Here is a 23,209-nt window from a genome sequence, read left to right as displayed (position 1 = left end):
ACCCATATGAAATGTACGCCGCTCAGAATATAACGCCAACAGTTTTGGATGCCATGAACGGAAATGTTTCCGAATGGTATAACGAATGCGACAATGCCATTAGAAGGTCAGAAATAGTTCCTGGAACTTACGAATATACAACTGCTGTTTCTTATGGAAACGTAGGTGAGTTTGGAGAAGGTTCTTCAACAACAGTAGATATTGCTTGCGACAGGTTTCATATTATTTCTATTGACAACTCATTCTTATACGTGGAACAAGACATTGAAATAAAACCTTCTGCCAAGTTGTCTGACAAGAAAGGTTGCAATGGATTTTCTATGTCGGATACCAATATGCTCCAGAATTTTCATGGGATATAAGATATATTCTAACTCTGACTTAGTTCAAACAGTAACATGGGCAAACTATGAATGGTTCGCTTTGAGAAACTCAGTACAACCACAAGCTAGAGAACAAACAGACCAGTATGCAAATATTGAGAAAATAAGAAGACTTGACCCTAACGTTCAGGAGTTATGTTAACCTTTCTGGACAAACTGCAGCAGCAGTAACCAAAGTTAAAACTGAAACTTAGAGTTCCTTTGTCATCTTTCCTCATCTTCAGGTTTTTAAGATACTTGCCAAACTGGGCAGGAAAAATTTCTATCGAACTTACTCCAAGCAAAAATAACTTAGTCATTGCACCAACACAAGACCCATTCACTATTACAGACGTAAAGGGAACCAAATCCAATCTTATGGGTAAAAATATAGAATAGTTGGATTTATATATCATAATAGAACCCACTCGGACCAAGCTTTACTTTCTTCCTGACTGAGTTTTTAACTCTTTCTTTTTCCTTCATTGCCACTACTTTCACTAGATGAAGTTACTTTCTTCACTACTTTCACTTTGTTCTACTCTTCTTCTTTGGTGTCGCTTTTGGTAACTTGCCCTCTGCTTCAAGTTGTTGCATCTTTGCCTCATGTTCACTGCTAGTATGTTGTAAATTTCCCATGTCCTTTTTGCCTTTGGCTCTGGTCGCCCATCTCAGGTAACCTATATCCTAGAAGATTTTGTCATAGTTTGTATTTGAGTCTTCGCGTATTGTTTGCATGACTCTTTCCTGAGTTTCCGGTTCAAGCTCTTCAAACAGAGCTTGTCCATTATGGAATAAGCTCGTTTCCAAATATATGTTTTGTAGCCATTCTGGTTTCTTTCCATGTTACCAATAATATCTTTTGTGAATGGGAAAGCTTTTACCCAATGTTTCAGTCTTGCGTCATTTATTTCTGTAGTTGGTTTTATTTTGTCAAGGAACATGTTTTTCAATACTAACATTTCATTTGGTACTGTCCATTTAGTTTCTTAAATATTCATCCCTTCTCGGTTCATTGTCTGCAAAGTAAGTTTTTATGACATTTTTGTAAACTTTCGTTTGCAAGGTCATGTACAAGGTGCTCTTCCTTCTATCTCCCTAACTTTCTTTCTAAACTCTTCACCAAATATACCATCTCTATGGTTCTGTGTAGTTCTTTGAGATAAATGTTCTAGAACGTCAGGTGTTATATTTCATCAGCCTGTTCATTCATACTGGTCCAAAATATCTGCATGTTTCATATCTTTCAATGGCATTAAAGCCGCGCTGAAAATACCAGCTATATCTGTTCACCATTCACTTCCATTGCGTCTACAACTTCTTGGAATTGTGGTTGTAAGTTTATGAACCACCTATCCGATTAGCTTTATGACCCATCTCATTGTAGTTCCATAGTCTGCAGAAACAAAAGTAGGTTTGTTTCCATATTGGTTAGGTTCTGAATGAACTTTAACAATGTTTCATTTCTATATGTTTTGTTGAAATTTAACCTTTATTTTCACCGAGTTCAGGCCAAAGATTGAACGTTATATGGCGTAAGTAAAAAAGATTGTTGTATTTGCGTACACTTTCTTTCAGTACTTCCATTCTATGCTGAATATTTTCATCTGATGTTGAGTCTTTTGTATGTCGGCGAACATTTTTCGATATTCTTCTACTATGTCAGCCGAATTTTTCTTAGACTCTTGGAAAGATTCCATATTCCCCGCATACACTTGTTGAGGGTCAAGATTTTTCGCTGTTCCAAATCTTCATCTAGTTCTGTGAAGTTAGTTTCCAAAGGAGGGACTTGTTTGTTTCCTTCAGGCTCTTCTAGCTGTTGTTGCTGAACTATTTCTTCCATGTCTGGTTGTATCTGAACTTCTTCCTGTGGAGTTTCTTGTACCTCATCTGCTGGCATTTCATATATTCCGAGACCGTTTTTAAAAAGTTCCCTATCTAAGTCATCCGGACTCATAAACCTTTCTTCTTTCGTTCCGTCTCTATTTTTTACGCGTTTCATGAAGAGAGTTGAATTATCATTTAGCTCTGACACCAAATATCTCGGAGTAAATTCATTCATGTCATTTGGATGATATGCTATTAAATCATATCCTTAGCGAGCTTGTATTTTCCAGGTTTGAGATATATCCCATTTGGTGCTGAACCATAAAGCTAAATAGGTTCGGGTCAGTATTTCCTTCCTTGAACTTTCTAATAGCTTCTTTATATCTGTCACTAAAGTCAAGAGTATCTGGGTAACCATAATCTTCCTTAAGCATTTTTAAGAATTCTTGGTTTCCTTTTTCTCTACTTCTTTTATGTCCTTGCTCTGTTTGTGGAGGTGGTTGTTGTGCAGGGTTTTGAACTGTTGGTTGCTGTGCTGGATTTTGAACTGTTGGTTGCTGTGCTGGATTTTGAACTGTTGGTTGTTGTGTTGGTTGTTGTTGCTGTGCTGGGTTTTGAACTGTTGGTTTTGGTTGTTGTTGTGGTGCAGTGTTTTGAACTGTTGGTTGTGGTGCAGTGTTTTGAACTGTTGGTTGTTGTGTTGGTTGTTGTGTTGGTTTTGGTGCATGCCTGTGTCTGTGTCCATGTGACGATGTAAATGTTTTAGGTAGTCCTGGTGCAGGTGCTTCTCTTGGAGGGTTTGGTGGTATATAAGTTCCACTAGCTAGTATATAAGTTCCACCAGCTGGTATATAAGTTCCACCAGCTGGCACATATGTTCCATCTGCAGCATAATGTCCTACCTGACTTTTCGTTTTTAAGAAAGCATTTACTAGGTCTGTTTTGGTCTGTTGTAACTCTTTTTCTTGACTTTCCACAACAGTTGCTCTAACGGCATCATAGGCACTTTGAACTGCCTGTCTCGTTGCTGCATCTGTTATTTTCGTCATATTTTGTGCTACTTCTCTTAACTCTTTGTCGAAACCTTCAGACTTCAGTTTCTTTCCAGATGAGAAGTCGTTCACTAGTTTCACCTTACTATGAAGAGCTTCGAAGGCGTTCTTAAAGTCAGCATTCATTAAAGCTTCATTTGAACTGTCTTCATCCGCTTGTATTTTTGTCCTTATTGACCCTATAAGTTGGGCTGCTTTGGCGTTGGCTTGGGCATCTAACCAGTCATTATTAGCTTTTATATATTCTGCGCTTTTCATTGCCTTTTGCATGGCTGCGTCGTTATTTTTACTTTCTTGTGCTAAGTTTTCATACTGTACGGTTTGGTTTTGCAACTGTAAAAGTTTTTCTGCCTTTACATTTGCTTCAACTTCTTTTTATACTCATCGCTATCCATATATGTCTTCAGGGCTTTTTGTTTATTTCTTCATCTTTCAGTACTTTATATTGAGTAGTATGGTTTTTCAAATTTATAACATCTTGTTCCATTTTTGCTACTTCTGCTGCTTTTTCTAACCCTTTTTTTCGCATATTCCTCTGTACTTAGTTCTTTCAGTTGTTCTTCTTTCTTCTTTTTCTCTACGTTTAACTCATTGAGTTTCTTTGTGTGTCTGTCATATTCTAGTTTCTTTTCGTTTTCACTTATTTGTTTCTGTATGTCTATGTTTGACTTTTTGACATCTGTTATTTGATTTTTGAGTGAACTCAAATTCATTTGACTTTGAGGGTTATAAGCTGTTCCGTCTGCAGCTCCACCATAGCCTGCCATTTTCGCTAAAAGTGCCGCTCTTAAACCTCCACTCTGTGCACCAATAACTCGGTTTAAAAGCATAGGGTTGCTTGACATTGTTGCAATATAGTCATTCATCATTTGTTGTTGCAACTGTTGTTGTGGTGTCAGTTTTACTATTGGATGTTTCAATGCTCCCTTCCTCTTACGTATATTCTTACGTAGCTTACGTGGCATTTTAAGTGAAGTTAAAAAGCGGTTTTTGACAGATGTTTATATGACACTTTTTGTTCAGCACAAAAAACTACTCGGTCAAAGTGTTGTCAGTTTTGTAAAATAACCGTCCTATCTCATTCTATAAGGGGAAAAGACTTCTCAAAGTATACTTCCGTGGAACGCCTGTAACTTTTCCTGTAGCGACGATAGACCCTTATTTGTCCGGACAAAGTTATACTATTTTGAGTGCTCTACAAAAAAGTCAACGGCTGGCTCGTCCTCCTCTTGGGTCTTGGGCAAAATTTCTTAGGGGCTAGAAGGGGCGCAGCCCCTGGAAGCCCCACTACTTTTTTTTTTTTTTTTTTTTTTTTAGTAAATTATTCAGAGATGCATTGTTGCTGATGATCCAGAAATCGGATATTTTATTTCAGAATAAAAAATTGCCGTTTAAAAATTTCAATAATTTGATAAAATCATGAGCAATTTAAGGACGGATCTTATTAAATTTGATGACGGAATAGCTAGCATCAATACATCATCTGCATCTGATATTGTTTTCAACGGAAGTCCAGAGGAAAATAATGTTTTTGATCGTTATTCTTCTGAAAGCACGGAACAGCCAGGCGATTCTGTAGAGGATTACTCTACAATTTCTTCTGGGATTGAAGAGCTAAAACAAAACACACAAAAGGGAAGAGAAGAAATTCAAGAACTTAAAAATCGATTGAAACAAAAGGAAGATGAATGCAAGCAGATTGCTTCAAAGCTTAACATTGAAAAGAGTTTTAATGATAGCTACGACGAACCAATAAATGAAAACGATCTTAGACATAAAGTCAAACTATCATCAGAAGCAGATAAGATTAGACAACTTATGTCAAAACTCTCAACAGCACAAAAAGAAATCGAACTCAAAGATAAAATTATTGATGATCTTAGACGTACTATTGAAACTCAAAAGAATGCTGTAATTACTACCAAAAAGGATGTTATTGTTCGTAAGCCATGTACAAAATGCTCTGTTTTACTCAAAAAACTCGAAGGTTCACAAAATCAATTATACGAAGTACAAGAAGTGCTCGCTAAGCAAACGAATGAGATGAATCAATACAAATCAGAACTTTCAACTCTCAAAGATGAGAATTTGAAGCTGAAAAACGAAAATGAAGACTTGAAGACTAAATTGATGGAAGCTCAAATCAAAATCAGCAATTATGAAAAGTATCCTAATGAATTAACAGTTACTGCATCCATTATACAAGGACTTTCGCTTGATAAGTCACTTGAAAATGATATATTGAATATTATTGAACATGAACATTTGATGGAAACAAGCAAAGTTCAGTGCATCTTTACAAGGATTGCAAAGTATGTAGAAGATGATCATATTATGCTTGAAGGTAAGATCAAACAAGCTAAAAGTGAATTGGCCGCTCAACGCTCTCTTTTCAATGATTTTCTTACATCACTATCTATAATTGTTGAAGATACTCCTTTGACAGTTGATAACTTAAACAGCAAACTTGCAAACACAGTTCTTGAAAACATCAAAGCTTTAAGAACGCAAAACACATCTCTTGTTTCAGAAGTTGCCAAGTACATGCCAGTAATGGAAGCTTTAGTTTCTCTAGGATATGATAATTCCATGAGTCCACAGAAATATGCAACATACCTTCAGACCACAATTGAAAAGCTGTGCGATACAATCAAAAAACAGAAAAAGAAACTCGGAAAGAATGCAGAAGTTATCAATCTCTTGGCCACAGAGATGCATAACATCGAAAACGAGAAAGAATCTGAAATGGAGAAAGCAAGGATCCAAATACAAGACCATAAAATGCAGCTTGAATCAGTGCTTAACGAACTTGGACAGTCAAGAAAGACAATTACTGAAATGTCATCCGAAATGCAAAAATCACAAATGGAGATTCAAGATACAAAGAGATCGTTAATAGAAGAAAGAAGAATTATCGATGAAAGGAAGAAAGAAATAATGCTCGTTCCACAAAGAAATGAACAATCACAGATTTCTCAGAGTGAAGATGTGAAATCTTATGTTGAAACGATAATGAAGCTCAAAATCAGATTAGCAAAAGTTAAACAAGAAAATGTTTATCTGAAACAAATAGTTAATCAATTTGACCAACTCAAAGCAGCTGCCAAAAGTAAAGATGAAGAGCTGGCTAAGCTTAAAGAAGAGTTTACAAAATATCAGCAAGCTGCTGACGCTTATGAACAGATGACAAAGCAAAATCTTGTTAAGGCATATGATAATGCAATAGCTGAGCTTATGAAGAACCTAGAGAGTTACAGAAATAATCTTGTTAAACTCTCTGCAGCAGAAGCTCAGTCAAGATCGGATTGCGAAATTCTTATATCAGAAAACGAACAGCTAACAGAACGTGCTGAGAAAGCTGAGGCCGAACTTGAGTCATTAAGACTTGAATACCTTAATTCAAAGAGATTGAATGCATTAACTGAAAAGTTTAGACTTGAAAGTAAGCAAAATTCCGTTTTCTGAAGTGTAAAATCCCTTTAATAAGATTTAAAGGGAATGTATCTGAAAGTTTTGTTATTTAATAAAAATTCTGCCTGTTAAAACATTGTTTTTTAGTATTAATTATCAAAATTAGATCATATTATTTAGTGGTTTTTCAATCTGGGATACGACATGGCTCTCATTCGATAAACTAATCCCTCTACTTTTATGATGAGCTCAAAACATTGTAAGTGTCTGAATATATCCATGTTCTTTCGAACCATCAATTTCATTGCGATAATCCGGAGAGCTTGGCTCAACAATATGTTACTGCTGTTCATTGGTCCACAAATGATGAAGGATCTTCAATGAATCGGGAAGAGTTGAGTTCTTCAGATATCTCTCATTCGATAGTAGAACTCTAAATGAAACACAAGCTTTTTTGACTAATAAATTGACCAATTCCTTATTACTAACTGATTTTGTTGTAGAAATTGAATACATCTATTTCAAATGATTCATTTTGAGACCAAAGAACGCGAATATATACAGTACATATGCAAATAAAGAAGATCATATCATCATGATTTTCCAAAAAAAATTCATTTTTGATTTTTTATCATGAAAAAATATGGTTTTGAATATTAAATTTTAAAAATTATGAAATTTTTGGAGTTTTCAGAGAAAATCAATAAAGGTGAATAGACATAATTTTATACAAACTATTAAATTGTGGTCTTCATTTGGATTTTTAATCAATTTTAATGAAAAATATTCTTTCATATCGTGACATTTCCCAAAACAACCATGAATATTTATTCATCTCCAGATATTATGTATTATACAAAAGAACGAAATCTAAAAAAATAAAAATATGTTGGCAAAAAATTAGAAATGGAGAGTGCAACATCGGATTTTACTATCATCATTAGTTTGGGGAGCGGCAATGCTAAAAAATATTTCGTACAGAACAATTCCCAAACTATTACTTCTCCCCAAATTGTTGAACATGAAGTAGTTTTTCAGATTCATCCAACTGATCGTAATTTTATATTCGAAGATAAAACACAATGCCCATTTGAGGATAACACTGTTAGAAATTTTGTTAAACAACTCAAAAATGGCCATCACAACGATGTTCTCTTAACATTTGACAAATATCAATTTACAGCCAAGAACATATTATGCACTTTCATTAAAAACTTATTACTACATTATAACGAAGGCAGAGTAATACGTGATTATATTTTTATTGTAGATCGTGATGAAATGATTCCAATTATTCAGGAATGTGCCGCATACAATCATATTCATCCAAAATTTATACGTTCTTCAATTGCTATTCCGTATAATGGCATTGAAAAATTCATAAATCAGAAAAATTATCCTTTTTATGGAATTTGCTTTGATTTTGGCAAAACAGCCATTCGAGGTTATATTACCAAATACACGGAAGAAGGAATTACCCCTGAAAAAGAGATTTACGATGAATCAATCAGCGGAGATCGTTTTACAACGATTCTTCTTAATTATATCCTTCATTTATACAGCCAATCACCAGATCTCGATCCAGAACACCAAGCTCAAAGAGTTTTAGAAGGAACTGCCTCAAAAATGGAATATGCGAACTATTTTAAGACAACACAGAAAGTTCAGAAGGGTCTTTCGACACAACTCGATTCGATATTTGATGGCAATACAATTTCGGCTTCATCTCTTCGATTTTCATCAAAAGAATTTATGGAAACTCAAGAATGGAAAGATTTTACCATTGACATCAAGAGAATCGTTACTGATTTCATCAAAGATTACAAGGATAAGAATATCATGTGCTTTGAATTCTTAGGAATGACTTCTTGCTCTCAATTACTAATTGAAACAGTTTTCAAAGAGATTTCTGATGATTTCGGACATCCGCAGACATCGTATTTCAACTTAAATGGTGCTGAACTCACTGGAGCCAACTTACTCTATCAAAATCATGATACAAAATATATTCTTGATCCAGAGATGCCGAAACACATTGAATTCACAGAAGACTATGATGAATTTATTAAATACAATGATGAATATGAAGAAAACAATGTTTTAATCAACGCTATTTATGATTATAAGAAAATCAACAAATTTAACATGAAAGTGAAGAGTTTCATCCCAGAAAAAGTTGCCGTATTTGATGATGAATCTATAGATGAGTTAATGGATGATTATACTGCATTTTCATACCAACAAGTGAAAGACATGTATCAAAGAATGTCTACTTATTACAGTGACCAAGTACAAGAGAAGATCATCGGAAAACTCACTGAATTTTCTGTTGATTTCGATGGAGAACAGATTGATTTCGCTGGATTCAATAAAAAACTACATGATAATAAAGTAAATAATCCAACAATACAAGAAGGTATCAAAGGATTTATCGAAGCATGCTTCCACGGCTTCAAATTCGCAATTGAAATATTTGATTTCAAATTCTTAACGAAATGGGGCGCAAGGTTCAATATCTTATATGGAAACTACGTAAATCATCAGAAATTCTTAGAGGAATCAAGCAATGGAGAAATTCCTCCACTCTCGTATTTGGATTTGATTAAAGAGTAAAAATTTACTATTTTTATTGGTTTACTGACATTTCCGAGTATATTCCTTTAATATTTAAGACGGTTCTCAAGAAATTAATTATGAAATTTTTTAATATCGAATAAAACTGGTTCTTTGTAACTGTAATATGTACAATTATTTGCAATAAACCATACTTTTCTCAAAGAACTGATTTTTATAAGAAACATTTTTGAAATTAATATGAAAATACTCGTTGCAATCATAATATTAATAAATTAAGTTATTAGTTTCAATTTTGGAATGTTGGTGATGTTTATGGATATGTTCCAAATAGTTTTCTGAAAGTTTTTATACCAAAAATAAAACAATGTGAAATGATTCAATTGGCTTGCGATAGAATCATATTGAAATTTTTGAATGATGTAAGGAAGAATTCAAAGCAGATCAGGAAATTTTCGTTTTTGGATAATACACCTTATGTCATATAGGATTTTTTTGAGAAATCAAAAAACCGCCATGTAAAGGCAAAATGCTCATCGAGAAAATTGAAAATATCAACCAACATTAAGACTCCTAGAATTTTCTCCAGCAAATTGCAAAAAATGTAATTTAACTCCTACGTTATGTCACTTTTATCACAGAAAAATGGCGACTAACGAACCTCCGTATACATCAAGGATGATGTATTTGGTCGGTAACGGCAACCAAGAGAGATGTTCTTTCGACTTTTCTCTTCTTTCTTTTGATGAATACAAGCCATTCTTTAATGGACTTCCGAATTTTATTTTCAAGAAGTGCAAACACATTAGATTTTGCAATGACTTCTACTACGAGTACAAGAAAGATGGTCGCCACAGTAAGAGGCGTGAACAAATCATCGGCGCTTCAATTATGTACAATCATCCACCATACTTGCAATATCTTACAAAGATTATTAAGCGTGTCGTTCCAAAATCTCTCCATCTCGAAACCCTCGAATTCTCAAACATCAAAATCCCTTCAAAATATATTAACACGATTTGCCACGCTGTTGCCAACTCAACATCCGTAATTAACGTTATTTTCTCAGATGTTCCACTTGGCGATCGTGGATTCAATGAGTTAATGGACAATGTCTCTCCTTATCAAATCCAAACAATCACAGTAAACAATGGTGGTTTAACTGCCAAAGTTACTGACATGGTTCGCGAATTTTTGAATAAGAGACCACACAATGCATGCATTGTCCGTTCAATCAAAGAAATCAACATCAAACAAGAAGATTTTCCACCAGAGGAGCTCGAGATCATCAGACAGATGATTGCAGCCGCCCAGAAGGATGATGATGACTGGGATACTGCAGAGCAATGGGAGTCAAGAGCACTTCCACAGACAGAATTCTTCGAATCTTCTACAGTCGATTTAGCAAAGCGTCCAGTTCCAGTACACAAGAGACAAGGATCCCGCTTACCAGACATCGAGACAGATTCTGACTCTTCAAACGATAACCTTGACAAATCTCCAAAATCAAGCCACTCGCACAAGTCAAAGAAGAGCAAATCCGGACTTGGCAAGATCGAAAAATCATCCGAATCTACACGCCGCTCCAGTATTATGGAGGTTAAGCCATTAAAGTCTAATAAATCCTCAGACAGCGAAAGCGGAGACGCTCCAATCATCAAGAAGGCACCACAGATCCCAATACCAGTCAATACAAAGTCCCGTGACCTCAAACTTGATGAATCTTCATCTTCTTCCTCATCTGATGAAAAGGAAGACTCTTCCAAGCACGAGAAGGAAGTTTCTGAGAAGAAGGTCGCATCTCCAGCTCCTGTTAAGGCTGCTCCACAAGAATCTCCAAAACCAAAGGAATCTCCAAAGGCTTCACCACTTCCATCACCGAAACAAGCACCAAAACAAGATAAATCAAGCGACAGTGACAAAGAAGACGAAAAATCCTACTCATACGAAAATTCTTCATCTCATGAAGAAAAACCACCAATGCTCGTTGTTATTAACCACGACAATGTTTCAAACAAGTCCGCAAAAAGTAGTTCCTCCGATCATTCCGATAACGATGAAAAACCTGTCATAATTAACCATAAAAGTGACAACTCCGACCACTCAGAAAAAGAAGAGTCTTACACTGAATATTCTGACAGCGAGGAAGTCCATTCATTACAGAAGGAAGGTGTCGAAGAGATCTCAATTCCATCCCAAGAGCAATCAGAAAACAAAGTAGTTCTTCATGTCTCTGATGAAGTGATGCAAAAGAGTATTAACAATAACAACAACGATGAAGACAAAACAACATTTACAACAGAAGTCATCGAGGAATACGAAGAACAATACACGTTTGTTACTGAAGAACCAACAAAAACTGAGGAAAATTCAAAGAATAAGGAAGAAAAGTCCGAAAAAACAGAGAAATCCCAGAAATCAGAGAAATCTGAGAAGAGCGCTAAGGAAGAAAACAATGACGACGAAGAAAAGTCTTCTTCTAGCTCTTCTTCCTCTTCATCTTCTTCTAAGAGCAAATCTGGAAGTAAGAAGGCTGATGAACCATCAGAATCTATTACAGTTAATGTTGGTGAGGCAAATACCTGCAAGCCTGACATCGTGGAACTTGGTGTTCCGGAAACAGGCGCATAATTTTATTATTATGACTTTTATTTATTTCTTTTTCTTTTTTGAGCATAAATTTTTTTATAATTTCGATGCAATTTATTACATACTTTGTTGATTTTTTCTATTTCTTATCAATGACCAAATATGGATAATATTTACGGTACAACTCTTAATATTTGTAAAATGTTTTATTCATGCATGTTACATACAAGTAGGTGGATTTATTAATTGGAGTCTGGTATTGCAAAGCCAAGATTCGATAAAGAAACGATTTTGATTTTCACAAATTTCAAGAAGTTTCTGCGAGGAATTTGCATAACATCTTAAGGAGGTTTCACTGTTCAGAATTGGCTTCCCGAAAAAATTGTCTTCACAAAAAGCGGTTTTGACAAGCCGTGGTTTGTCCTTTTTACAAAAGAATGCAAAACGACGCCGGCGAAATCGTTGATATGCTTATCCCACGCAAGTGCATGGCCACAGACAGATTGATCCCACCACACGACCACGCATCTGTCCAGATCCAGATCGCCAAGGTCAATGACGATGGCCTCCCAACTGGCGAATTCGAGACAGTCGTCTTCTCTGGCTACGTTCGTGCCCTCGGAGAATCTGACTACGCTCTCAACCGTATCGCCACAGAGAAGGGCCTTCTCACTGGCGTCTATCGCAATGAGGCACACAAGCAGTAAATATTAAAATAAAACTTATTGCTTATTCATTTTCATAATCAACTAATACGAGTTTTTAGAATATATTACTACTAAAAATTTCAAGTATTGCGATACGATTACTTTTTCTTTTTTTATGGAAAAAAAGACCAAAGAAATCTGTTAATGAGTTTTGATAGACAGATAGATAATAATTTTTTATGAACAGTAAGAGATATAAAAATAATATGAATACAAAAACAAATTTGGAAACATATTATCAAAGTAATTGAAAACTTCATCAGGTGTCGTTCCCAAAATGGCTTGAAGTTTCGGTGGCGTTTCACTGAAGTGTTCGCATTTATTTCTGATCATTCGAACAAGGTCTCTCATTGAGTCTCCTCCATAATCACCACGGGATTTCAAGTCGTTTACAAGCTGTTTGGGCAGCTTCTTCATCCAACTTGTGCACTGCAAAACTTTGATTCGGTGTTCTTCGAATTTTTGGACAAGATTTGCTGGAGTCATGGTCGACGATAGCTCATCGTTAATTGAATAGTAAATTTTTGTGCGTTCTGCGATTGTCCAAAACAATGGATGTCCCAAAGCTTCATCCGGGGTTGGTCTTTCAGCAGGAGATGAACTTTCCATATCAGAAAGCAAATCCAAGAGCAATGGATCGTAATGGATGTTATAATGGTTATATGATCTTGCAATTACCATTGCAAGGTCCCAGATGTCTTTTGCACGCTTCTCTGATGAATATGTCTTAGTGCAACTCCATTCTAACCCTGCAATAGTAGCTTTTCCGCCATCAGAGAAGATTACATCTTCAGAAATTGATCCGTGAACCAAGCCAGCGTTAAATATAGATTTCAACGCGACAAGTGTCCTCTCTAGGAACTGTACAGCATCAAATTTCTCGAAATTGAACGGTTCGAGTTGTTGATATCCGATAATTGTCACGTTATCTCTAAATTCGTCTTTTAAGAACTTGGCTGTGTTATCAAGAAGTCCAACACTTCTTGCCAAGTTCAGAGATTTAATGTTGATCTCTTTCCTGTAGAAGAGAGTGAGTTTTCTTCCTCCACAAGTTCCTTTTGTTTTGTCTGTCTGGTCTATGATGATCGGATCGAGTTTTCGCTCAACTCTCATGAGTCTGCCGATTAAGAAGAGAACGGCTCTGAGCGAAAAATAGAGTAAAACAAGAATAATCGGAATGGAAATGAAATTTGCTGGCAAAATGGATTTGTAAGTATAAGGAATGGGTTGTTCGTCATCTGATCGCTGGTTTGGAAGCATCTTATTGACCTTATGAGGTGTTGTTGAGCCAGTTTCGTTTTCATTTGTATTATTTGACTGTGAAACTGTTTCATTTTGTATATTCGTAGCGTTCTCCGTAATGTTTTCTTGTTCGTGAGGTAAAGTAGGAACAGCCAATGAAATATCTGGTAGAAACATCATATTTTGATCAGCAATTGTTCCAGATTCGTTTCCTACTATAGTATATATGAATTTTCTATCGGATCCGTATATTCCTGTCACAAATCCTGGGATTGTAAGTGTTATTTTTGCTGTTTCATTGACAGAAACCGAGATTTCATTATTATTTTGGGTTTGAACATCAACATTGGTTCGAATAGTGTTCGAATTCTGATTGGTAAATATCTCAAATTCACTATATCTAACTAATTGTCTTACTTGTTCTATAACATACAGATCATAATCGATTCTTAACATGGTAATGTGATCTGTCTTTGGCATTTCAGCATTTTCCATTGGAACTGAGGTATTTGATTTAAATGAATATGTAATATTACCGTTCTTTCGGTCTATGAAAAAAATTGAAGTGATTTTTCCTGAAGTAAATATTTCGCCACTCTTAGATCTGAATGGAGCTGTATATGCTAACTCCCTTATTGACATTGGTTGCTTCTGAAATCCATTTTCTTGATTATAGGTAAAAAGATAGCCATCAATAGAAGGAACATATGTTGTTTTACCAGTGGACATGGAAGAACAAACATTTCCGCCTGTATTGATGGACCATTCTATTTCACCATTATTAATATTAACATAATAAAAGGTTCCGTTTGATATTCCTATAAAAATATGATTATCATGCGTATCCCCACTCCATATATAAGATGTTTCAGATTCAATTTTCGAAATAGATAACATTGTAAGGAGAAACATTTTTGATAATAATTTTTTTATATATGATCGCATTTGCAATGATCATCAAAAAGACCATAGTATATGTGGTTATTGTGCAGGATCAAAAAAAAATCTCATTCTTCTCTTGATGTTATCGAAACATATATGATTGTTTGTATTGATAGCTATTTAGCTCAGAAGAATATGACAGATATGCAATTGAATTGTTTCCTTATTGATTTGTACTCTAATATGCATATTTATTTTTTTAGTCAATTCTATCGGCGCGATGCACCGATAGAATTAAGGGGTGAAATTCTGAAGTTTACATTTTCACCATAATTTCGGCTTTTCTCCCTGAATAATAAATATTTCCTTGTTTTGCTAGCGGCAAATAAAGTTTTATAACATGCCCCGTCATAAGGAATAATAGGGTATTTAATAAATTTATTAGATATTGAGAACAAAAAAATATTTTTTCAAATTTAAAAAATTAATAACTCAATGCAGCTTTATTTTCAATCTTTTATTCATAATGAAATATGAGTTTTAATAGTAGACTTAGAGTTTGATGTGACGGATTTTTAATCCGTCGTTCTAACGGAAAGTTGAATAATTTGTTAAAAATATATCTCAATGCTTAGAGCTTTAAAACATTATATTGGGATAAACTGATATAGCGCTTCTACTATACATTTGTTTCCATTTATTATTTTCAGTATACATTCATTCAATAATCCAAAAAACGATAAAGTTGATACAAAAATAATAACATAGTAGCAATTGTAATTTATATATGCATAGCATAATAGCATTAAAATATAGATAAATATCTATCTTTTGATATATCGGATTTTTGATTTATCCATTCTATCAAGAGATAATTGAGAATAAAACTCCCGACTTTTTAAATTTTTTCTCAGAAAAACACAAAAATCATACACATTATCTATTTAAATGAATGATGCAGCTGTATATACCTCAGAAAAATGTGTAACATTTCATTACTTAATTTTGAAATTCAAAAATGAAATTTATATGAATAATTTTATTTAACATTATATTTTGTTTGAACTATATTTCCTTTATCTACATAAGTACTTTATTATTTATTAATGCGAAATGGTTCTATAATGCAGATTTCAAATTTATTTCAAATTACCCAGATTTTCCTTACTTTTACCACTCCCCATGTAATTTCTGGGCAAAACGATAATTCATTTTTTTTATGGATGAATAGATCGTTTTCCTAGAAAGGACCTCATATCTCTGGCTAAAAAGAGTGTCAGATCCTAAATAGATTATTGATCTAGTGTACAAATCCAATAAAAAGCCTATTTTTTTGGCTTTTTTGGTGCTCATTTTTTCGAAGATCTACATGAATATGGGGAAACCATCGGATTTTTTTGGTTAACCCACATCTTCATGTAGTCTGGACTATCTTTCCTCGAAGGACCTCTTTACGGGTGTAAAAACTCATAAAGTTCTCAAAAGATTCATTCTCGATCTCCATGCTGAAAGAATTTACAATAAAAAAGAGATCTACGCATCAAACTACAGCCATAAATGAACTGAACCCCTAAAGCTCAGCTCTTAGTTTATCAAAAACGTCGAAATCCTTCTCATTGCAATCAAATTTTCTCAATAACTCATAAGAAAAATCGAATTTTGATTAAGCCGATGTTATAGGTATCACAAATACTACAAACTTGAGCAATATCGAAATTGCCAGCAAAAGTTTGAAAATTGCATTGCTCATATTTGTTTTGTAAACTAAAAATCTGCTTATATTATTCATTAATTTTTTATATATTATTCATATACTTTAATAAAAACAATACTATTTCACCTTAAAAATGAATTTCATAAGTCAATATTATTTTTTTGAAAATGTATCAATTTTCGATTAAAACAACATGAGAATAAAATTTACGCAAAATTATTTTAAAAAATGGTTTTAAAAATTTACAATTGATTAAGAATAAGATTGCAAGAAGTTTTGAAGTTTAATTTTAAGAAAAAAAATTCGGATATTATTCATGGATCTAAGTAATCTGATATTTGAGTATCGGCACTATGCATAAAACATATATTTATAGTTTTTTTGGATTTTTATGATTTTAAATATATTCAAATTTGGCAATCCAATAGATTTTTAAAAAATAGGTAAATAAAAATAGATTACATATGCAGCAGATTTAGAACATGAAACAAATCTTATAGTGACCCAAAAAAAATTCATGATCCAAAAAAGAAAAAAATTAGCTAAATGGGAATCAAACCTTGGCATAATGAATCATTATGTCGGATGTTTCCACTACACCGGCAGTTCAATAAAAACCCTTGGTGGTTCTATTTAATAGCTACTCCCAACGATAGGCGGTGTCCCCAGCTTTAGAGAGGTGGTAAAAGTAAGGAAAATCTGGGTATACTAGAATCAAAATCTCGAGCACAAAAGTGACATTGAATACTTGTAAGTATAGAATTTCCATGTAAACTCTTCATTTCTATCGTTTTTTGTAGTCCACATTTCCTCACTCTCGATTTTACTCATAAAAATATTAAAAAATCACTATACAATATATAAAATATATATTTATGTAATAAACAGAAATTCATCAAAAGTGACGGCTCTCAATTTTTTGACATTTGTAAATTCTAAATTGAATGAGAAAAATGAAATAATACTAAGCATAATACAATATTCTAGATTTAATTATAATTAGGAAAAAGTTAGTTTTGAGAGTACTTTTCATAGGCATATAGAATGAAATCTTCTGAAAAATAATATCACATAAACTCATATTATTTTCTAATATATAACTATTTTATATAAAAATCAAATTCAATGATCTTAAAAGCGAAGGATAAACCTCAAAATTTACGAATATAATGAGTGGGAATATAATGCTTATCTATCATAAAACCATATGAAATATTAATTTTTGCTTTACGCCTAATTTTTGACGACAATTAGCAAAAAATGTTAAATGTTAACACTCAGTCCATTTGAATATGAAAAATAAAATTGACTTTGATTAAATGTTTTTATTTATCATGCAATTCTTCTTGCGACCAAAGATTTGAATAAAAGTTCAAAAAATAAGATAGCTTAAAAAATAATATACGGTAGAAAAAAAAAAAAAAAAAAAAAAGGGAAGTGGGGCCTCCAGGCACTTCGTGCCCTCTAGCCCTGAAGATGTTTAGTATAACTTTGTCCGGACAAGTAAGGGTCTATCGTCGCTACAGGAAAAGTTACAGGCGTTCCAAGGAAGTATACTTTGAGAAGCCTTTTCTCCATTTTAAAACAAGATAGGACGGTTATTTTACAAAACTGACAACACTTTGACCGAGTAGTTTTTTGTGCTGAACAAATAGTGTCATATAAACATCTGTCAAAAACCGCTTTTTAACTTCACTTAAAATGCCACGTAAGCTACGTAAGAATATACGTAAGAGGAAGAGAGCATTGAAACATCCAATAGTAAAACTGACACCACAACAACAGTTGCAACAACAAATGATGATGACCCCACTATGTTTGCAACAAATGTCAAGCAACCCTATGCTTTTAAACCGAGTTTTTGGTGCACAGAGTGGAGGTTTAAGAGCGGCACTTTTAGCGAAAATGGCAGGCTATGGTGGAGCTGCAGACGGAACAGCCTATAACCCTCAAAGTCAAATGAATTTGAGTTCACTCAAAAATCAAATAACAGATGTCAAAAAGTCAAACATAGACATACAGAAGCAAATAAGTGAAAACGAAAAGAAACTAGAATATGACAGACCACAAAGAAACTCAATGAGTTAAACGTAGAGAAAAAGAAGAAAGAAGAACAACTGAAAGAACTAAGTACAGAGGAATATGCGAAAAAAGTGTCAGAAAAAGCAGCAGAAGTAGCAAAAATGGAACAAGATGTTATAAATTTGAAAAAACCATACTACTCAATATAAAGTACTGAAAGATGAAGAGATAAAACAAAAAGCCCTGAAGACATATATGGATAGCGATGAGTATAAAAAGAAGTTGAAGCAAATGTAAAGGCAGAAAAACTTTTTACAGTTGCAAAACCAAACCGTACAGTATGAAAACTTAGGCACAAGAAAGTAAAAATAACGACGCAGCCATGCAAAAGCAATGAAAAGCGCAGAATATATAAAAGCTAACAATGACTGGTTAGATGCCCAAGCCAACGCTAAAGCAGCCCAACTTATAGGGTCAATAAGGACAAAAATACAAGCGGATGAAGACAGTTCAAATGAAGCTTTAATGAATGCTGACTTTAAGAACGCCTTCGAAGCTCTTCATAGTAAGGTGAAACTAGTGAACGACTTCTCATCTGGAAAGAAACTGAAGTCTGAAGGTTTCGACAAAGAGTTAAGAGAAGTAGCACAAAATATGACGAAAATAACAGATGCAGCAACGAGACAGGCAGTTCAAAGTGCCTATGACGCCGTTAGAGCAACTGTTGTGGAAAGTCAAGAAAAAGAGTTACAACAGACCAAAACAGACCTAGTAAATGCTTTCTTAAAAACGAAAAGTCAGGTAGGACATTATGCTGCAGATGGAACATATGTGCCAGCTGGTGGAACTTATATACCACCAAACCCTCCAAGAGAAGCACCTGCACCAGGACTACCTAAAACATTTACATCGTCACATGGACACAGACACAGGCATGCACCAAAACCAGCACAACAACCAACAGTTCAAAATCCAACACAGCAACCAACAGTTCAAAATCCAGCACAGCAACCAACAGTTCAAAACCCTGCACAACAACAACCAGCACAGCAACCACCTCCACAACCAGCACAACAACAACCTCCACAACCAGCACAGCAACCAACAGTTCAAAACCCTGCACAACAACAACCACAAACAGAGCAAGGACATAAAAGAAGTAGAGAACAAGGAAACCAAGAATTCTTAAAAATGCTAAAGGAAGACTATGGTTACCCAGATACTATTGACTTTAGTGACAGATATAAAGAAGCTATTAGAAAGTTCAAGGAAGGAAATACTGACCCGAACCTATTTAGCTTTATGGCTCAGCATAAAATCGGATATAATTTCAAACCTGGAAAATACAAGCTCGCTAAGGGATATGATTTAATAGCATATCGTCCAAATGACATGACTGAATTTACTCCGAGATATTTGGTGTTAGAGATAAATGACAATTCAACTCTCTTCATGAAACGCGTAAAAAATAGAGACGGAACGAAAGAAGAAAGGCTTATGAATGCAGATGACTTAAATCGGGAACTTGTTGAAAACGGTCTCGGAATATATGAAATGCCAGCAGATGAGGTACAAGAAACTCCACAGGAAGAAGTTCAGATACAACCAGACATGGAAGAAATAGTTCAGCAACAACAGCTAGAAGAGCCTGAAGGAAACGAACAAGTCCCTCCTTTGGAAACTAACTTCACAGAACTAGATGAAGATTTGGAACAGCCGAAAAATCTTGACCCTCAACAAGAGTATGAGGTGAATATGGAATCTTTCCAAGAGTCTAAGAAAAATTCGGCTGACATGGTAGAAGAATATCGAAAAATGTTTGCCGACATACAAAAGACTCCAACACCAGATGAAAATATTCAGCATAGAATGGAAGTACTGAAAGAAAATGTACGCAAATACAATAACCCTTTTTACTTACGACCATATAACGTTCAATCTTTGGCTGAACTCGGTGAAAATAAAAGGTTAAATTTCAACAAAACATATAGAAATGAAACATTGTTTAAAGTTCATTCAGAACCTAACCAATATGGAAACAAACCTACTTTTGTTTCTGCAGACTATGGAACTACAATGAGATGGGGTCATAAAGCTAACCCGGATAGGTGGTTCATAAACTTACAACCACAATTCCAAGATGTTGTAGACGCAATGGAAATGAATGGTGAACCAGATTTAGCTGGTATTTTCAGCGCGGCTTTAATGCCATTGAAAGATATGAAAGATGCAGATATTTTGAACCAGTATGAAATGAACATGGCTGATGGAAATATAACACCTGACGTTCTAAAACATTTATCTCAAAGAACTAACACAGAACCATAGAGATGGTATATTTGGTGAAGAGTTTAGAAAGAGAGTTAGGGAGAGAGAAGGAAGAGAACCTATTGTACATGACCTTGCAAACGAAAGTTTGCAAAATGTCATAAAAACTTACTTTGCAGACAATGAACCGAGAAGGGATGAATATTTAAGAAAACTCAAATGGACAGTACCAAATGAAATGTTAGTATTGAAAAACATGTTCCTTGACAAAATAAAACCAACTACAGAAATAAATGACCCAAGCCTGAAACGTTGGGTAAACTTTCCCATTCACAAAAGATATTGTTGGTAACATGGAAAGAAAACCAGAATGGCTACAAAAACATATATTTGGAAACGAGCTTATTCCATATGGACAAGCTATATTTGAAGAGCTTGAACCGAAAACTCAGGAAAGAGTCATGCAAACAATACGCGAAGACTCAAATACAAACTATGACGAAATCTTTCTAGGATATAGGATACCTGAGATGGGCGACCAGAGCCTAAAGGCAAAAAGGACATGGGAAATTTACAACATACTAGGTGAACATGATGCAAAGATGCAACAACTTGAAGCAGAGGGCATGTTACCAAAAGCGACACCAAAGAAGAAGAGAAGAGTAGAACAAAGTGAAAGTAGTGAAGAACAAAGTGAAAGTAGTGGCAATGAAGGAAAAAGAAGAGTTAAAAACTCAGCCAGGAAGAAAGTAAAGCTTGGTCCACGTGGGTTCTATTATGACAAATAAATCCAACTATTCTATATTTTTACCCATATGAAATGTACGCCGCTCAGAATATAACGCCAACAGTTTTGGATGCCATGAACGGAAATGTTTCCGAATGGTATAACGAATGCGACAATGCCATTAGAAGGTCAGAAATAGTTCCTGGAACTTACGAATATACAACTGCTGTTTCTTATGGAAATGTAGGTGAGTTTGGTGAAGGTTCTTCAACAACAGTAGATATTGCTTGCGACAGGTTTCATATAATTTCTATTGACAACTCATTCTTATACGTGGAACAAGACATTGAAATAAAACCTTCTGCCAAGTTGTCTGACAAGAAAGGTTGCAATGGAATTTTCTATGTCGGATACCAATATGCTCCAGAAGTTTTCATGGGATATAAGATATATTCTAACTCTGACTTAGTTCAAACAGTAACATGGGCAAACTATGAATGGTTCGCTTTGAGAAACTCAGTACAACCACAAGCTAGAGAACAAACAGACCAGTATGCAACTATTGAGAAAATAAGAAGACTTGACCCTAACGTTCCAGGAGTTTATGTTGACCTTTCTGGACAAACTGCAGCAGCAGTAACCAAAGTAAAACTGAAACTTAGAGTTCCTTTGTCATCTTTCCTCATCTTCAGGTTTTTAAGATACTTGCCAAACTGGGCAGGAAAAATTTCTATCGAACTTACTCCAAGCAAAAATAACTTAGTCATTGCACCAACACAAGACCCATTCACTATTACAGACGTAGAGGGAACAAATAAAACGTCATTCGCCGACTTTTGCAAAGACAAAGTTGACTTAGACTTTGGTTTCTCAAACCTCAACACTGAAGTAAACTATTATTTCAATGCTGCTGGAACTGCTTGGGACCCAGTTAAGTTCACATGCGAAAAATTTGAATGCAAGAGAATAGAAAGCAGACTTGCAGTCTATATGTTGGACCCAGATATTTCAAATGCTTTAGCTGCCAAATATATTGCAGTTCCACTTATGTTCCCTATACACCAAATATCTGTCAAAGACTTTGCAGGTGAAGTTGGAAACCAAAGTGCTGACCCAGGTGCAAGAACAGATATTGCTTAACAACTGCAATGAAACATGCAGATACTATGTTTGTTCTTTTCAGACGAACTATAAATGACTATTCTTGTTTCTACAACCCCGGTATTAAATATCATATAAACATAGATGGCAAATATTATAACCAGAGAAGAATATTCTACAGTTGAGGATATGAGGTCATACAACTTGACATTAGATGCTATGAACTTTAACAACAACTTCATAACAACCATTAACCTGAAATGCAAAGTTCTATTATGCCATATGTGAAAGTATGGACCCATACAGGAGGTCAAAAAACTCAATATACAAATGGAGACCGTTCAAACTTTTGGCTTGGCATTCCATTTGCTGACTCAGAAGACTTTATGGGTGGTATTTCAACTGTTGGTACAGTTCAAATACAATATACTGGTGACAGAGACGGTCCAGATGAACTGAGAGCAAAGAAGTTTACAAAACCAATAGCACTTTTCACGGAAGATGCTCTTTTGAAGATTCGTTCGATGAAACCTGCTGGGCTCCTCAGATGGCATAACGACAGCTTCCATCGAGCAGATTTTGGCAGCAGGTCAGTAAGTTGTTCTTGAACTGACTTCTCTCCGTCAAATATTGACAGTACGCCAGTTTTGACATAATATTGTAAGATAAACTTACCTTTAGAAATATCGTAAGTTTTGTTGTTATATTTTTGTCAACGTCAAGAACTTTCA

At 34.7% G+C, this 23,209-nt stretch overlaps 5 protein-coding genes and 5 pseudogenes across 10 annotated transcripts, besides 3 other annotated features; 8 read left to right on the top strand and 2 right to left on the bottom strand.

The window, feature by feature from the left end:
* The first annotated feature begins 11 nt into the window (after positions 1-11).
* On the top strand, positions 12-385 carry TVAGG3_0558020 (annotated as a pseudogene). Its single transcript has one exon. A coding segment is annotated over exon 1 (374 nt).
* Positions 386-890: 505 nt separating this feature from the next.
* On the bottom strand, positions 891-4,206 carry TVAGG3_0558010 (annotated as a pseudogene). The gene has a single exon. A coding segment is annotated over exon 1 (3,316 nt).
* A 421-nt stretch (positions 4,207-4,627) lies between these two features.
* On the top strand, positions 4,628-6,776 carry TVAGG3_0558000 (uncharacterized protein; the record flags this gene model as incomplete). The annotated part of the gene is made up of 1 exon (XM_001309159.1): positions 4,661-6,706. One exon carries the CDS (start codon positions 4,661-4,663, stop codon positions 6,704-6,706), a length of 2,046 nt encoding a protein of 681 aa, XP_001309160.1.
* Positions 6,777-7,525: 749 nt separating this feature from the next.
* TVAGG3_0557990 (uncharacterized protein) lies at positions 7,526-9,535 on the top strand (the record flags this gene model as incomplete). Its single annotated transcript, XM_001309158.1, has 1 exon — positions 7,559-9,265. The coding sequence occupies one exon, from the start codon at positions 7,559-7,561 to the stop codon at positions 9,263-9,265; it is 1,707 nt and encodes a 568-aa protein (XP_001309159.1).
* A 330-nt stretch (positions 9,536-9,865) lies between these two features.
* TVAGG3_0557980 (RNI-like family) lies at positions 9,866-12,044 on the top strand (the record flags this gene model as incomplete). The annotated part of the gene is made up of 1 exon (XM_001309157.2): positions 9,872-11,857. One exon carries the CDS (start codon positions 9,872-9,874, stop codon positions 11,855-11,857), a length of 1,986 nt encoding a protein of 661 aa, XP_001309158.1.
* A 120-nt stretch (positions 12,045-12,164) lies between these two features.
* On the top strand, positions 12,165-12,522 carry TVAGG3_0557970 (Chain V 40s Ribosomal Protein S21; the record flags this gene model as incomplete). Its single annotated transcript, XM_001309156.2, has 1 exon — positions 12,253-12,522. The coding sequence occupies one exon, from the start codon at positions 12,253-12,255 to the stop codon at positions 12,520-12,522; it is 270 nt and encodes an 89-aa protein (XP_001309157.1).
* Positions 12,523-12,679: 157 nt separating this feature from the next.
* Positions 12,680-14,681, bottom strand: TVAGG3_0557960 (ribonuclease protein; the record flags this gene model as incomplete). The annotated part of the gene is made up of 1 exon (XM_001309155.1): positions 12,700-14,493. One exon carries the CDS (start codon positions 14,491-14,493, stop codon positions 12,700-12,702), a length of 1,794 nt encoding a protein of 597 aa, XP_001309156.1.
* Positions 14,682-14,940: 259 nt separating this feature from the next.
* Positions 14,941-14,967: a mobile genetic element.
* Positions 14,968-17,238: 2,271 nt separating this feature from the next.
* Positions 17,239-17,275: a mobile genetic element.
* A 786-nt stretch (positions 17,276-18,061) lies between these two features.
* Positions 18,062-20,306, top strand: TVAGG3_0557930 (annotated as a pseudogene). Its single transcript has one exon. A coding segment is annotated over exon 1 (2,245 nt).
* A 95-nt stretch (positions 20,307-20,401) lies between these two features.
* Positions 20,402-23,209: part of a mobile genetic element that runs on past the window's edge.
* Positions 20,537-21,438, top strand: TVAGG3_0557920 (annotated as a pseudogene). Its single transcript has one exon. A coding segment is annotated over exon 1 (902 nt).
* On the top strand, positions 21,471-23,075 carry TVAGG3_0557910 (annotated as a pseudogene). The gene has a single exon. A coding segment is annotated over exon 1 (1,605 nt).

The sequence above is a fragment of the Trichomonas vaginalis genome, chromosome II, assembly GCF_026262505.1.
Source record: "Trichomonas vaginalis G3 chromosome II, whole genome shotgun sequence".
NCBI lineage: Eukaryota > Parabasalia > Trichomonadida > Trichomonadidae > Trichomonas > Trichomonas vaginalis.
This window is presented reverse-complemented; position numbering and strand designations above follow the sequence as displayed.